This window comes from Cyprinodon variegatus, unplaced genomic scaffold (genome assembly GCF_000732505.1).
Source record: "Cyprinodon variegatus isolate N-32 unplaced genomic scaffold, C_variegatus-1.0 Scaffold901, whole genome shotgun sequence".
Classification (NCBI taxonomy): Eukaryota; Metazoa; Chordata; class Actinopteri; order Cyprinodontiformes; family Cyprinodontidae; genus Cyprinodon; species Cyprinodon variegatus.
In genome coordinates, this window is record NW_015151354.1 from 48,672 (window position 1) to 65,045 (window position 16,374).

The 16,374-nt window shown below is 41.1% G+C and overlaps 1 protein-coding gene across 1 annotated transcript in view; it reads left to right on the plus strand.

The window, feature by feature from the left end:
* lrriq1 (leucine-rich repeats and IQ motif containing 1) overlaps nucleotides 1-16,374 on the plus strand; it is a 59,853-nt gene that overhangs the window by 36,726 nt on the left and 6,753 nt on the right. Inside the window, exons 18-23 of the mRNA XM_015397972.1 lie at nucleotides 5,432-5,557; nucleotides 7,415-7,504; nucleotides 9,092-9,183; nucleotides 11,311-11,382; nucleotides 11,477-11,565; nucleotides 14,833-14,931. Coding sequence (XP_015253458.1) covers nucleotides 5,432-5,557; nucleotides 7,415-7,504; nucleotides 9,092-9,183; nucleotides 11,311-11,382; nucleotides 11,477-11,565; nucleotides 14,833-14,931 — 568 coding nt within the window. The remainder of the gene's footprint in view (nucleotides 1-5,431; nucleotides 5,558-7,414; nucleotides 7,505-9,091; nucleotides 9,184-11,310; nucleotides 11,383-11,476; nucleotides 11,566-14,832; nucleotides 14,932-16,374) is intronic.

The following is a 16,374-nucleotide window of genomic DNA, read 5'->3' on the forward strand; positions in this document are numbered from 1 at the left end:
GCCAGGAGAGTTCTCAAAAATTAGACGGCATTGAAACAAAAATCCCTTACATTCTTTCTGATTACCTGAGAACTTTTTAGGGAAACTAGGACGGAATTCAGGAGATGACGTCACAGCTGGTGACCTTAGAGGCGGAAGTGGATCCAGAAACGGACGTGCTTCTGATGCAGCGTTAGCACTGCCCATGTAGCTAGCATATGTTTGAAGCATTTGATTTTGATATTCGATCATGGTATGTAACTCACGGAGGGTTTGAGATTGTCCATGGATCTGAGCGTCTTGCTCCTCAAGCCTCCGACGGAGGTGGCCCGCTGGGCTTAGTGTTTGGCCGCAGTGTTCTGTCATGATTGGTTACAGAGTAAGCCCAATATGCAGAACACACACGGAGGCTGGATGAAAAGTTTGACAAGGTTTATTGAAACACAAGCACATTAATATTGCACTGGGGCTGGAACTGGTCAGGGGGCAGGTTCACTGGAGTCTGCAGGGATGACAGTTCAGTTAGCAAACGGACTGATGAGTTATGAGTCTTAGATATTTCTGAGGAATACCTCAGAGGAAACTGTTGGGTCCAGAGACCGTTTGTTCAGCAGAGTCCAATAACTGTTTCAGCGTCTTACTTCTGACTTTGAGGGCAGACCTTGATTTGAGTTTCCAGCTCTTAGCCAAGAGCTTCAGGGGAATCCAGAGAAGAGTCTTCAGGTTTAGCTCACGAGGGCAGACACGGCAGGTTAAGCTCATCCAGAGCCTCAGGGAGAGACAGGATTCCTGTGAGGCAAAAAACAAGGAAGAGTTAGAATCTTATCTCATTAAGAGATAGCTAAGATTCTCAGGTTCTAGGCTCAGGTCGCTAACCAAACTAGATCAACACTGCGGCGTTGAAGCAAGGTCTGAAGGCAGGTTATATAGCGCTGGAACTCTGATGATGAGATGCGCCTCAGGTGTGTTGGAGGCTCAGCTCAGGAGGACCCACGGCGCACTCTGCTGGAGGAAGGTGGTACAGCTCCAGATCCCAACATGCAATACTTGCCCTCATTTTTGTAGTATTTGAAGTTGTCCTACAAACAAATAATTGATACCCAACAATGATTTGATAAATCTCAGAAAGAAGAGAAAGTTAAACATTTATACAGAGACCTTCGTTTTCATCTAATGAGGTTAGGCATTGCCTGTTCTGACCAAGTTAGCATCCACTGCAAAATAAATTTTGGTCTAATCCTCAGTAAATCTCTACATCTTTAATTTTCTCCATATCTGCTTATTATTTACCTTCATTTTAGGATTTATAAAGTATTTTTTAAGTCTTTTAGTTTCCATGGGCAACACAACGTTTTAGCTTTCTCCAAACATTTTCTATAGAGTTCAGGTCTGGTGACCTGCTAGGCCTCTGCTGGACCCTGAAATGCTTCTTACTGAGCCACTCCTTGTTTCTCAGGCCGTGTATGGGTTGTTGTTATGCTGGTGAGTCCAGCTATGATCCATCTTCACTGCTCTTATTGAGGGAAAGTTGTTTCTCAAAACTGCACTATCCACCCTCTGATCCATCTTCTCCTACATACGGTGCAGTTGTCCAACACAATGAGTGGAGTTTATACCAAGAAGTTTTACTTTGGCTTTTTGTTGCTCAGATCTGCACTGGCAGGAAAGAATATCCCCTATTCAGAAATCCAAATATTCCAATAAAACTCATAAAACTTTCCATATGTTAGAGCCCAAAGGAAAGAAAAAAGAAAAAAAAAGAAAACAAAACCCCCCCAAAAAAAAAAAAAAAAAAAAATTTAGATTCATTTTAATTTTTGGTTTCAAATAGAAAAAAGAAGAATGCATGGATTCACAAGACCTTCTCTCATTCCTCCTCCAGATCATTGTAGGCCTGGGCAAGTGTTTGGTTTAAGCAGGAAGACCTTGCATTTATTTAAATCCATGACTGTAGTGTGTTAACAATGGTAACCTGTGACCCGTTGGTTCCACTGGTTGTGGAAGCAGCACGTATCAATCGATATTTTATTGTTGTATATTGTATTTTTTACTTTTTTCAGTTTTGTGTCATTTGAATTACTAGTGTGAATTTGATAATTTTCTTTGATGGTAGGGTATATAAACTTTCAAGCACAACTGTATACTCTACACACTAGAATATCCTGCATAAAGCCTCCTTCCAAAGGAGAGTGAGGCTGTTGCTTTCTTATCTGTTTGACTGTTCACCAGTAGCTTAACCCGACCTTATGCAGGTTAATGTCATTTGTGTCCTTAGACAGCTCTTTGATCTTGCCCACAGTGGAAAGAATGGAGTCTTAATGGCCAGTTGTGTTGACTGATGCCCTTTAAACATAATGAGTGCAGAACATGAGGACTTCTTGAAGTGAAGACAAACTGAGATTGATAATTCTTGTTGGATGTTACGTGACCAAACACTTATTTCATCCAATTGAATGGAAACAAAATATTTCAGTCAATCCACAAATAGTTGAACATGTTGGCCTAAATATGTTGTAATTATCCTATTAACTTAAATTAGTATAGTAATAATAGTATTTTCAAAGGTTGTATGCTACATTCGAAAAGAAAAAAATCTTAACAATGAGGCCCCCAGAGCATGGTTTTGCCATTTGTGCTGGAAAATTCCTCAGATTAGGCAGACAGCTTTAACCAAAAATCTCCTAATTTAGCCCCACTCTGGACAAGCTGATTTGACCTTCCATGCCCCCATCTTCCTAAAGGCCAAGCTGCCATAACCCGCAACCATGACAACCAGTCAGAGTTCATAAAGTTAGCCTCAGAGAATGGAATAATACATTAGATTAATACATGAGAACACTATATTAATGCTTTAGCTAATGATAGTCTCCTACAGACCGCTCTAGACAATTTATTTCCCCTTCTGACATCATAATGGGAATGGTTTACAAACAGAACATTTTGAGCACACATTAGCTAAGGTGGAAGCCAGGCATACATAGTAAGATTTTTTCAATCATTGCACGCAGCTATAGTTCACACTGTACGACAAAACCACATGGTTTAAAAGTTCACAGCTCACGATGTATGTTCTCACATTGTGCAACCCGACTATCTGATGCAATCTACCTGCTCACACTGTACAACTTAAAACCACGTCAGACTCAGCTCCGCAGTGAGATGGCACTACTCGGACTTGTCTATCCGGAAGCTAAACGAGTAGAAGAGGGATATGAAGATCACTAGTGAAACGCGCTGCCATGGCAATTTGTGCAATTATGTGTGCTGAAAACCATAAGTAGAAAGGGCGACTTATTTGGAGGAAGACATTGCTGAGCAAATGTGGCTACTACGGTCTGTCAATTTTACAGAAAGAACTCCATTTAACTCGCAACCCCGCCGTGTTTTTGTGTTTTCGTCTAAGAGGAAGAAGAAGAATCCTTGTTTGCGCATGCACACTGAGCAATTTGCCCACAACGGCTGACTGAATTTGAAACACGTTTTATATTTTCCTGACCTTACGATTCCTGATCGGGAGGTGGTCGTGAGTTGCTGATTGCCCCTTGTTACCCCCTGTGCACTGCGAGACGCACAATCAGGCTGAAAGTCGTCCTGATTGAAAAATTCTCACGCCACTGGAAAATCGTCCAGAAAAGAGCAAAAAATTGTACAGTGTATGCATACCTTACGTGGCAGCTCAAGATCTGCTTCCAGCACATGCTCCCTATGCCTGCTCTTCTCTCGGCTTGCTCCTTGCTGACCGTTCCGGACCTTTGGACCCGACTAAACCTGGAATTTTTTTTGGTCTTAGCCTTGGCTTTTCCCCTGGATTAACCCTGGTCCTCTCTGGTCCTGTCTGGAGCTCAGCAACTTCTGGAACCACGGAGCCACTGGTGCTCTGAGCCTCGGACACACCTGGCACTTTGGTGACCCCCTGTACCACAGTGACACACCTCCTAATGGGTGGAAAGGCACTCGGCATTAACATACAGGTGGCCACGTAAATAGAAGCTCTTCCCACAATCAAGGACCTGCATTGACTTACCGGCCTCTTGCCTCACAGCACGGCCCCACAACTCCTAATTAAAACCTTTTTCACCCATGGAAGTCACCATTTTTTTTCAATTGCGCAATAATATTCTGACACAGTTAGGCTCTACTAGAAATTTAACCTACAGAGTAAGCACAGGAAGGCTAACATTACCTTAGTTTTTTTTTTTTTTTTATTGTATTGTGTGCGTAGCATGGCTTTCCATCTGTTCTAGCATCTTCTAGAAATGTATTAAAACTAAACAGCTTACAGTATTTTTGTGTATGGTATTTATATCAAATTAAACACTACTTAAATAAAGTCTATTGTTGTGCTATCAGAGCTGCAGATACTCTCTGTTCTTTCTTACTGTGAGAACTTTGAAATTAACAAGTACATCAAATAATAATTTTCTCTCTCTGAAAAAGAAAACTCTGGATCCACATTTAGCTGGACTTATATAGCTCTGCTAGATGGTTGTTGTTCTGCTTTTTGCTCTGCTTGCTGTTCTGAAAGGTTTAGGTTCCAAATGGCTCTAGAATTGTACCATAATCTCTAAATGCAGATGATGGATCAAATAGTACTCGGACACAGAATTAGATTTTTTTTTTGCTAGGTAACCTTGGTTATAACATGTTCATAACTTTATGTCTGATCTTTCATCCTCGATCAGATTTTTATTTAAAAAAAGAGCTACATTGGCTAATTTGATTTCTATTTTGTTACTTCATTAAGAAATCATCAACTTTAATAGGATTGTAGCTGTATCTTTGTACAGCATTTTATTTTCGACCAAAGCCTTTGACATGTTGAGCGAGGTATAAAAAGTGTATTTGTAATTAATGATCTTTCCTAAAGTCACTTTCACACTCTGGATTTATGCGACCATACGTACACATCCTTGATCGTCAATCTGCAGGCCTCCAGCGGGTTCTGGACGTTTTCTTGGCTAATATTCTTCACCGAGGTGTAAGCTGCTGCCCTGAAAATCTCCTCTGCTACTCACCACCTCTCTGATATTCACCCTCAACACAAGAAATGTTTGATGAGTCCTTTAGGATTCTCCAGAGAAGAAAGTGGGAGTAGGAGGAAGAAGGAACAGTGTGTGTGTGTGTGTTTTGTTTTGGATGGGTATGGAGTGATTAATCAGATTCCTAAGACGTGCGGTCGTAAGAGCGCTCTAGAATTCCTGTGAGGCTCGGCTTAAAGCGAAGTGTGCCCCCCCAGCTCCATTGGGAATTGAAGGATTTAGAGGCTTGCTTGGAGCTCCATTTGTCTCTTAGCAGCCTGGAGTCATGCAGAGTTCAGACAGCAGAACGTTCAGCAATTAAAAACTCGACTAGCATGTTTTATCTCTCTAATGGGATAACATGCAGTATTTACGTTTGGGCTGTGATTCATAGATGGTGTTCTGACTTTCCCTTTTCTACCCGTATCATCTAGGCGTTTTGGAGGGGCTTTGCCCTGAGGAGGAGGCTTGCTTCTGCGCTCACTGCTTTCACTGGCGCTGAAACCGGAGAGGAGGACGCCTTCGAGGAGGTGGATGTGCAGGAATTTGTCGTGGAGGAGGTATGCAAGTCTTAGGGTTCAGCCGCTCCAAGGTGGAATATTGACCAAACTGACTGCCTCAATAAATTGTTAAAGCAAGATTTTTTGGCTCAAGTTCAAGTCTGTATGTTATAATTGTCAAAAACTGACAAAAGTGTCAACATTTTTCACAACCCATATAGCAGAAATATGCAAACGAATTTTACCAAATAATTAGTTTAGCTTACCTTAGCTAATAATTTAGTTTAGTTTACCTTTAGCTGATATTATAATAGGACTATCTCAGCAGTCATCCAGAAGACCATATATAAAACTGAGACACTGGTTTTGTCCAAGAAGATCTGAATGTGAGGGCCAGGCAGTTTCTACTTACCAAATATGCTCATTTATGCTTTTATGAAGCTCACTTTGTCTGCAACAGTCAAGAATGTCTTGGCGTTTTGAAGCTTAATGAGAGCCTTAGTATGAAGTCAGAATTCTTTACAGGCATAATAAATGCTCATAACACCAGTCTTATTTAAAACACACGCATGTAAACTACTACCGTGCTCATTTGGAACATTTGTGTGCAGATTCAATACCACAAGACCCCAATATATCACGACAATCGGCCCATGCTCCTTCTCTGCTCTCTTTTTTTTAATGCTCCAGTAGATTCCTGTTCACATGTGGACCTGTTTCTGTAGCTCAGGTCAACATTTGTTACTTTGTGGGAGGAACCAACCTGAGAAAGCATTTTCAGGCTAATAGCTAGTGACTAATCAAATATGCAGCCTAATTCACATCATAGGCTTCTTGACGGCTACTAAAAGTTTTTCAGCAACCTGGAAGGGTAATTTTAGAGGGCTATACAGTATGATGAATTTCACCACTAAGTTTGTTGTTGAGCACTTACTGTAGACCAATACAAGATGTGTAACAAGGAACACCTCTGTCCAGCTCCACTCCATCTGCAACCCTGCCCCTACCCCCCCTTGTTTCATCCATTTGCGCACATTTGCTAACCCCAGGCTCACACCGACTCCGGTCTTACCGTTGCGGTGCGGTGGGTGCGGCGCCGCAGTGATTCCAAGTCATTAAAAAGACGTAAACCTCTCTCACCGGCTGCTGAGCTGTCCGGCTGCGGTTACCGAGACACTCCGGCGCTGCAGAAAATTCCGCAAGAAAGCTACCCTTGCGGCATGCCGGAGCCCTCTGCAACAAGCTCTCGCAAATATCCTTATTTGGGCCGTGTTATCGCGTGAAGTTACGTGAACTCAAGTGAACTTCTGTTAAATCTCCGGACCTGTTGCCGGAGCCGCAGAGCCGCACCGCACCGTAGTCAAAAGGGCGGTGTGAGAGGGGGTGTGCGGGAGTTGCGGTCTCCGTCGGCTCGGTAACCGCACCGGAGCCAGTGTGAGCAAGGGGTAAGAATAAACACAGCATCACCTTTCCTGTAAGAAGTGACTAATTACTTTATAATGCTGTTAGCAAGAAATCTTTAATTTGGCAAATAATTTTGCTTCTCAGCTGCTCTAGTGATGTTTTACGGATGGGGAGGGGGTAAGTTCTGTTTACGTTGGACAAACATGCATGTTTGGACGGCCCAATTTGTAAATAACAGATGGGAGAACAACAAAAAAAGAGATGGAGTGTGATGTCACACCATAGTCAATCTAAAAAGATACCAATGAGTTCTTCGTGTTTTTATTTTTTATTTCTTTTTATCTTAAATAATGAGTTATTGCTTATTGCTCTATTAAACATACTTAATTCAATCGGGTGAATTATTATTTTTCCTCCCTGCAAGAGGATTACTTCAAAAAACGGCAAATAAACATGTATCAATTGTTATGTTCTTTATTATGAATATATATTTTTGTCTCTTTCCACTCAAAGCAAGCACTGGAAAAGCACTGGACTCTCACCTTTTCCGATGATTTGCCTCCCATGGATTATCCAGTGACAGAGCTCCACTTACCTCCACAGTTGAAGTTTGGGACTGTTCTTAAATCTAGTGACAAGGTGTGTTTTGAGTGCTATGTCATGTTGATCAATATTTAGGAATTAGTTTCTAAACCTGTTCCTTTGACATGTTGCTTAACCCCCACTACCTTCCACCTCCTCTACGAAGCTTACATTCCCCCTCCCTGATTGATCTTTAAATTTATTCGTTTGAAAAACAGTTTTATTTCCCTGAGGGACCGAAGGTTGCTCAGCACAAGCAGATGTCATTTATCACTTCTGGCTGAAATGTCATCCTGTTTTTTTCTCTCCCTTCTCTTACCTCTTGCTGGATCTTTTCTTTGGAGCGTGCTCAGCACCGTACATCATGGTAGCCCGTTTGGGCCAGCTGATGTGCTGCAGCTGCTGCGGTGGTCGGCTCCAGTCTGTTGACACTGAGGTGCACATCAAAGGCGATGATGAGGAGTTGGATGGAGAGAAAATGGGATCTGGAGAGTAATTAGGCAGCTCGTCTGACTCACATATGAGAGTTTCATCAGTAGGAAAACTTACTCTGGTGAAATGTATCCATAAAATATTTTGAATGAAAACACGCTCTTGATTTAAACATGATATCCTTTTATTGTGTGTAGTACACATTTTGTTCTAAGTTACTTGTACATGTATTTGCATGTACAGATGACAGTGGAGTAAATTACAGCACATACCATCATTATTTGGACCCCCGGTTAAGATTTGAAATTGCGTACAATACACCCTTCTCTCAATAGTCTAGTAAAGGTACCTAGTCACGTTATTTGACATTTTTTAGATTTATACTCCAGTAACTCATTCTTGTTGCATACAACGTTTTTATGACAAATGGCGGCATCCTGTCGGTGTAGCCTCTGTTATTTTTATCTTTTCAGCTTTGTTTTTGGTAATTTTGTTTGTAAGTGAAGCTTTACTATGCATATTTAACATAACAGCATGTGGCTAGGATTACATCACTCTGCATGCGTACAATTGGTCAACAAGGTGAAGCAATAGAGGCCAGCGAGTACTGAACTCCCAGACTACTTGTGCAAAAAAAGTCCAAGATCAAGTTTAAAAATGCACAAGATGAAGATTGATTCCAAGCAGGATTAAACTAGAGTTGTGCAGTTTGGTGTTCACTAAAGTTGTAGCTAAAGCTCACGAGGCGTTATTTTATGCCTGTGAAGTTGTACTAGTGACTCATCAAAGTATTGAAGTATCAAGTGTCTACTTGAGTACTTGTCCTTGCTAATAGTGCTATTGTTATTAGCAATGCTTTTAGCCACTATCCTCCAAGTTTAGGTTTCATGGGAGGTGTTACAGCACGTTTAGGACTTATTTACAGTAGTAGCTGCATCAATGGGCAGCATCGGGGATTCTAGAAGGTCAGTGGTACTGCCGGTGGGGCGGAGGTTGGAGTGAGGGGGTCTACCTAGCTAGGCAAAGCAAACTAACAAGACCCCTCAAGGCATAGGCACTAAAGCCCCTCTCAAACCATTATTGGAGGATCCCATTCCATTAAGACCCCTGGCACCTCTGGGAGAGATACACTATGCTGATCCTGTTTACCGATGTTTTTTGTCATGTTATCATCAGTCCCGGGTGGTGCTCCAACCGAAGCAGGCCTGGGTGGCTGAGGAGCAACCAGACTTTATGGCAGAGAGATGTTCAGCAGAAACTCCCAGCATGTAAGAAAGAATAACTCCTTACATAATGGGTGGGATTTCCTGCATTATCATCATCTAATCCAGTGTTTGTTGGGAGGGGGGGTTGTTGGGGAGGTTCTAATGAAATTTTAAACTGCATATATTAATAAAAATATAGATAGACTCACTGATACCAAGCTATAATGGACAAATATTATAGAATGCACCTCACTAAATGCTTATCATACAAAAGCCTTTTAAATTATAATTTAATTTAAAATATGAAACAAGAATAAGCTGAAAAAACCCTGAGAAATCCTCTTTTCATGAGTGGAAAAATAACAGAGGCTGTCATTTTGTGTGCTGAAAACGGAGTCACGCTGGCTCCGAACACATCATCTCCAGTCTCCACCCAGTGCAACAGGAATCAGTGTCCCGTTGCAGTGTGCCTACAGGCGGAAACGGTCCACTGAAGACGCAACTCTCCTGCTCTTCACCTGAGCCTGGCACACCTGAAGGAGAAGAACACCCACATGAGGATGCTGTTCCTGGACCAGTTCAGCTTTCAGCACCATCATCCCACAGCATCTGATAGAAAAACTGTAACAGCTGAGCTTCAATACATCCCTCTGCAATTGGCTGCTAGACTTTCTCACACACAGACCTCAATCAGTCGGGGTCGGACAGAACACCTCTGATTTCATCACCCTAACCAAAGGCCCCAGGTTCACAATCAATCACATTGTGAAGTTCGCAGACAACACCACGGTGGTGGACCTCATCCGAGACGACAAAGACCAGAACTACAGAAAAAAGGTGGAGCAGCTGGTGAGCTGGTGCAAAGACAACAGCCTGATCCTGAATGTGGACAAAACAAAAGAGATCATCTTTGACTTCAGGAAGAACCGGCCATAAACGCTCCACTGCTCTTTAACAGCTCAGCTGTAGAGGTGGACAGCAGCATCAAATTCCTGGGGGTGCACATTACACACAACCTCACCTGGACTGTAAACATCACCTCACTGGTCAAAAGGGCATGAAATCACTTCCTGAGGAAGTTGGGGAGGGCCCACCTGCCCCCACCCATCCTCACCAACTTCTACAGAAGCACCATGGAGAGCGTTCTGACCAGCTGTTTCACTGTGTGATGTGGAGGCTGCAGTGCCTCAGACTGGAAGAAAGTGAAGAGAGAGGTGAGAACAGCAGAGAGGATCATCGGGGCTCCTCTTCCCTCCATTAAAGACATTTCATCCCAGCGCTGCGGGTCCAGAGTTCGTAACATTTTCAATGACCCCTCACACCTCCACCATGGACTGTTCTCCCTGATGCGCCCTTTGGGAAGAGGCTTCACAGCATTCGATGCAGGTCCAGCAAGTGAGCATTCAAGCTATAAAGCTGGAAGTAGCAAATTAATAAGCAAGCATGTTTTACCATGCATACACCTAACCCATGAGACTGTCTCCAAGGGTACCGTATTTTATGCATTATAAGTCGCAGTGCCTTCTATTTGTTAAAGCGCCTTATTTCACACATAGACCATTCATTTATAATCCAGTGCACCCCGGTGTTAATAGTAGTATTGCCCTCTGACCAACAGTGTCTATGCTCAGTGTGTCACCATGGACTCTACTGGATCGGCTGCCTCTGCTTTGTACCTAATGATCCTCATTGCAGTATACAGAATTACCACTTACATTTCGCACTGGTTATGGGTTTATTACTAGCTCCTGAGGTGGATTAAGGGTGTAACATGTTAGAACCTCTCAGATGATCATGAGGTTACATAAACATATGTAGATCACAGACCTCAGACTGATTTGAAAGGGACTACAGCAAAATCCTCCCAGAGCTATAAAAATAAACCTCAAACACCATCAATTAAAGCATATCTCCTTTACTCTGTTATATTAGAGGGCGTTACCTATACTATTTCCTGCACAACCCAAAATATAGAAGGGCACTGTATGCTAGGGTATCATTTTTTGTAGCTTTAATTACTTAATCAGGAGCTGATCAAACTAAACACTGTGTGAGAGAAAGCACTTTGTGTTTCACAGCTCTCTGTTAAAGTAAGAAGAGATGTTAAAATATCATTGTTTTGATATAGATTTTTTTAAATGTTTTTTTCAATTGAAAATCTTAAATAATGTGAGTTCTTATTCATTTCAGAAGCCGTTCCTCTGTTTCAACCTTGGTCCATAGCGACCTCTCTGAAAGATCAGAAAAAATTATACAAGAATGGTAACGCGCCATCGTATCTCATGCACTATTGCATTATATTGATTGTGCTATTCAGTTGGGCTTAACATCATTGTTACTGTTATGCTGTTTTCAGGGGCTTCACCAACAGCCGCACAGCTCTGCTTATGCTGAAGAGAGCTGAGAAGATGAAGGCCACCAAACACAAGCAGAAAAAACTTGGAAGTCAGTATGATCTGGCCAAGATGGAATATAGGATTACATTACTATTTAATTCGGATTACAATATACAGAGCTCTTGAAATCAGAGTGGGGCAATAACCCAAAGCAAACAAAGCTACAATCTAAAAGTAGTGCATCAGAACCACTCAGTGAATGTCCTAAAGTGACCAAGGCAGAGTCCAGACTAATAAGATTAAGCATCAGGAGATATTTGTAAATGGTCATGAAAATACGTCTCTCCTTCTACCTGCTGAAGCTTAGGATGTGATATAAAGAAGAGTCCCCAAACTGCCAACTTGAGGCTGGAAAGGCAAAGAGCGAAGGGTCTGAATATTTACATAAAGGTGATTTATTGGTTTTCTTTTTATCATATATTTGCAATCTCAAAAATAACAACTTGCCCCATTGTCATAATGGGATAGTGAACCAAGTGGTGGTTCAAGAGCTACAGTACTATATGTGCAAATCTGCAACAGTAAATACTATTGCATGTGTTCCTCAGGGTGCCATATAGTGATCACTTCTTTTGATTTATAGACAAGTATCTATATATTTAACTGATGTCCTTAAGGTAATATTTCCTGATGAGACCAATTACATTTTTTCCCCATTAAAATCTTAGTAATTTCCAAAATCTTGTAAACCAAGAATTATCTGATGTCAATGACTGGTTTATATGTGACAAATTATCATTAAATAGTAATTTAGGAACATTCCTAGATCAGGTTTTGAATTTTAAAATAAGGATCTCATTGATAAATGTTCTAAATATTTTGGGTTAGTTGATAAGTTGAAAAACAATCTTCCTCTTAAAAACTCTGTCTTAATTCTAATGTCAATGTAACACCCGTCTTAATAAACTACAGATTCGGTAAAAAAAGTCATAAGATGGGCAAATATTAATGCTCCCTCTGATCCAATGTTATACAGCCTCAAATGTTTAAAGCTAACATAAAGATGTATATATTTGTACTCTTCATCAGACGATATTGTCCCAAAATGTAGAAAATATATATTTACAAAAAAAATCCTGTCTTAAAATCAGTGTTTTGTTTTTTTGGTTATCTGATGCAGACCTTATGCAGCTTTTACACCTAAATTCGGCCAATCATATATCAACTGTCATCTGTCAATCAAATTTTTTCGGTCATAGCACATTGATTAATATATTTCAGCTAATATAAGCAACGGATGAAATAAGAAATGAGAATCCTTTCCTTTCCCATTGAGTTGCGTCCCAGTGTTCACGGGGATGCACGTCTGTGTCTTCAGCAGGCGTAGAGCTAACAGAACTGGCAGCGTTGCGAGGCAAGGGCTCAAACATGTACGGCTGGAAGCCTTCTACACCAAACCAAGCTTCTGCCGCCCTGGCGTCCTCTTCCACAACATCTTCGTCCCCGCTTTCCTCCTCTAAATAAAAAATGGATGACGGAGGAGACTCATCCACGACCTCCGACACTAAACTCTCCTCCTCTTGCATGTTTCCGCTGTCCATAGCGTTCCTTGACAGCGTCGTTTCTAAGTCATCAATTTAGTGCTACTTGGTCCCAATGGAATTTCCCATTGGGAACCTGCTAGCACTAAGTTGCTAACTGGTTAGCAAGATGCTTCCCAGACACCAGCCACAACCAAACATGCTTGCAAACCTTCCGCCACAACAATCCGCCCCCTTGATAAACAACCAATCATATTAATTTTATTCACTCGTGTAAAATCGGGCACCACTCGGGAGAATTCGGAAATGCAACTGTTGGAACACCCATTTCCCTTCGACTTTAAAGAATCTCAGTCTCCTCATCTATTCAAGACACTTCTCAGTTTATTGCTACATTATGCCTAAAATAAACCCCAAAGGCTTTGCACCTGGTTTAGTAAGACCCTGTAAATCCTTAAAATGTTTCTAATAAACAGCATTTGATACGATTCCAATGAGTAATGATGTGTACTGATGGTAAAAACAACTTACAGTGGGATGGGAGTTTGAGTGGTTAGATGGTTTATGAGCTGTGAATTTCAGAAGTTAGATTTTTTTAGGTTGCTATCTTTATATTGTGATGTAAATGTATGGGTCCGTCATAATAAGCTGAATAGCTTCAAATGTGCCCTTTTACAGACCCTTCAACACTAATTGTAGAATGTAAATATTCATATAAAATCTGTAAATATTGTCTGTAGAATTTTGAGGAAAAAGTTTATCTCAGTAAGTTTTGAAATGATAACGTGACTTCACTAAATGAAAATGAATGTAAATCCCTTTATTGTCCCACAATGGGGAAATTCACTCTCTGCATTTAACCCACCACCTTCATGAGCAGGGGGCTGCCATTGTGAGGCCCCCGGGGAGCAGTGTGGGGTTAAGGGTTTCGCTCAGGAACCCAGAGTGCAGGCTGTGCGAAACGAATCGGCTACCTGCAACCTTCTTAGAGCACAAGCGCACTGCTCTAATCACTAGGCCAACAATCCCCACATGGTTCACAATGATGTGAATACTTTACAAATGTTCTGTAAACAAAACTAATTTTTATTTCTCTAACATGAAGACTTACAGAAAAGTTTTAGGGGTATGAATACTTTTATAAAGAGCTGCACTTTCTGAATAAGTCTACATTTGCACATTTTGAGAAAAGGGATCCTTGTGTTTTGATGAGACCTGCATCTTAAGCAACATGTTCTGTAACAAAAATACATAAAAACATAAAAGCAAATCCCCCCTTTTTTTTTCATTCTCATATGTTCTCTTAATAGTCTTGCCTCTGCAGCATTGAGCCTTTCCAGTCCATGTACACTAATGAGCCATAACAGGCAGCAGGAGCGGGGTCTGTCGTGTCTCATTGGGCCCTTTTTAAAAGCCAACAAAACAAATAATAATTGTCAGAAAGGCTCCCGGCAAGTCGTCTTGTGATGACTTTGATTCCACTTCATCACAATGGCTCAGCATAGCTGCAGTGAAAGTTGACCTCACCTCTGCTCTGCTCTGCTCCAACACACAGTGGTCCTGACACGGATGTCGTGCATGTAGTTCATGTACGGGGAGGCCGCTCTTTGATCATAATTGCAAATGCATGACTGAAATTGCAGCTCTCTTGTCATCTTGTGCCACCAACATACAGCTCTATGTCGGCTGTAACTCCGAACGGCATTTGCCTCACTGGAGCCAGAGCTCTTTTCTGATACTTTACCAATCTTTCATGTTTTTTTTTGTTTTTTTTTGCTTCTGGTTTTTAAACCGTGTATATCCTTCCTTGATGCTCTCTTTCGCTTTGCTCTTAGATCCCTCTGTAAGGGTTGCTTTCAGAGACTCCAATTACCGAATAAGCCCGGCGGAGGCGAGGAACAGGCCTACACAACACAGCAGATTTTGTTTGAAAGGTAGGCCTTATAATAGCTACAGCCCAGATTTTTAGACTCTGTATTGTTTTTCAATTACTTTCTCCTCCACAAAAGCACTTTAAAGATGAAAGATTGCATCAAACACAAGGTTACGACAAATCTTTAGTTTGGGGACTTCTACCTAAATGTAGAAATGAATAAATCATTAACCAAACTAACTTTTTACCTGATACTTGGTCCGTTTTCGATTGCAGCTGAGCTCAGAAGGGTACAGCCTGTCTTGGCTGGAAAGGAGCCTAGCAAACAAGCCGTAAAGGCAAAGATTTTTTTCCTCCATGTTTATTTTAGTGCTAAGGTCTGATCACTCTGCCCAGAGATGCAGATATGATATGAACTGTTTGATGTCGAAAGGCCAGACCTCAAATAGAAGGAATTTGTGAAGGGAGGAGGGAAGATAGCTGAAAGTTTCCCTTTAGAATGAGAACCCATGTATTTTTGCTTTATTTATTATTTTTTTTGCTTTAACTACATTGCACACATCAATAATTGCATTGTGAGATGAAGTACCATTATCATGCAAAATCAACTCTCAGATCAGCAAAAGGTGATGTGAAGCAGTGCCACATAATTTCTGCTTAAATTAGCTTCTTTAGCAGCTAATCTGCACAGTGACAGCAACTGTTCTTGGTTTAGCTGACATCTAAGTAAAAGAAAATGTTTTTCAGATGGTCTCAGACTTTGTTTAGCCTCCCAAAAGAAGAACCTAAACTGGATACCATGCTAGAGCAATGGCATAAAATGACAAGGGTCTTTTTCCAGATTTAAAACAAAATTGCAACAGAAACAACTAATATTTATAATGAATTAATAGCCAAAGGCTACATTTTAATATACACTCACTGGACACTTTATTGGGTAGTGCTAGTACCAGATTGTGCCCCCTTTTGCTTTCAAAACTGCCTTTATTCTTTGTGGTATAGACACTGGAAGCATTCCTCTAGAGAGATTGGTCCTTATTGACATGATAGCATCACGCAGATTCTGCAGATTTGTCAGCTTTACATCCATGACGCAAATCTACCTTTCCACCACACCTCAAAGGAGCTCTATTGGATTGAGATCTGATGACTGTGGAGGCCCTTAGATTACACTGAAGTTATTTTCATGTTCAAGGAAGTCTGAGATGGTTCGCCCTTTATGACATGGCATGTTATCCTGTTGGAAGTAGCCATCAGAGGATTGGTACCGGTGTTTTGGTGTGGATGGATGTTAGCAAGAACAGTTTCATTGGTCAATGTGTGTCAGGAGTGAGCATTTGTATTAGAGAAAAAGCCATTTTTTTTACCCAATCTGAAAAACAGAAATTAAATAAAATTTGAAAATGTAAATTCAATATGGAAAAAGTTTAAAGAAATTAGATTTGGAATAAGAAAAATAACAAATATGAAATCTGCAAGAAAAATGTTTGAAAAATACAATTTG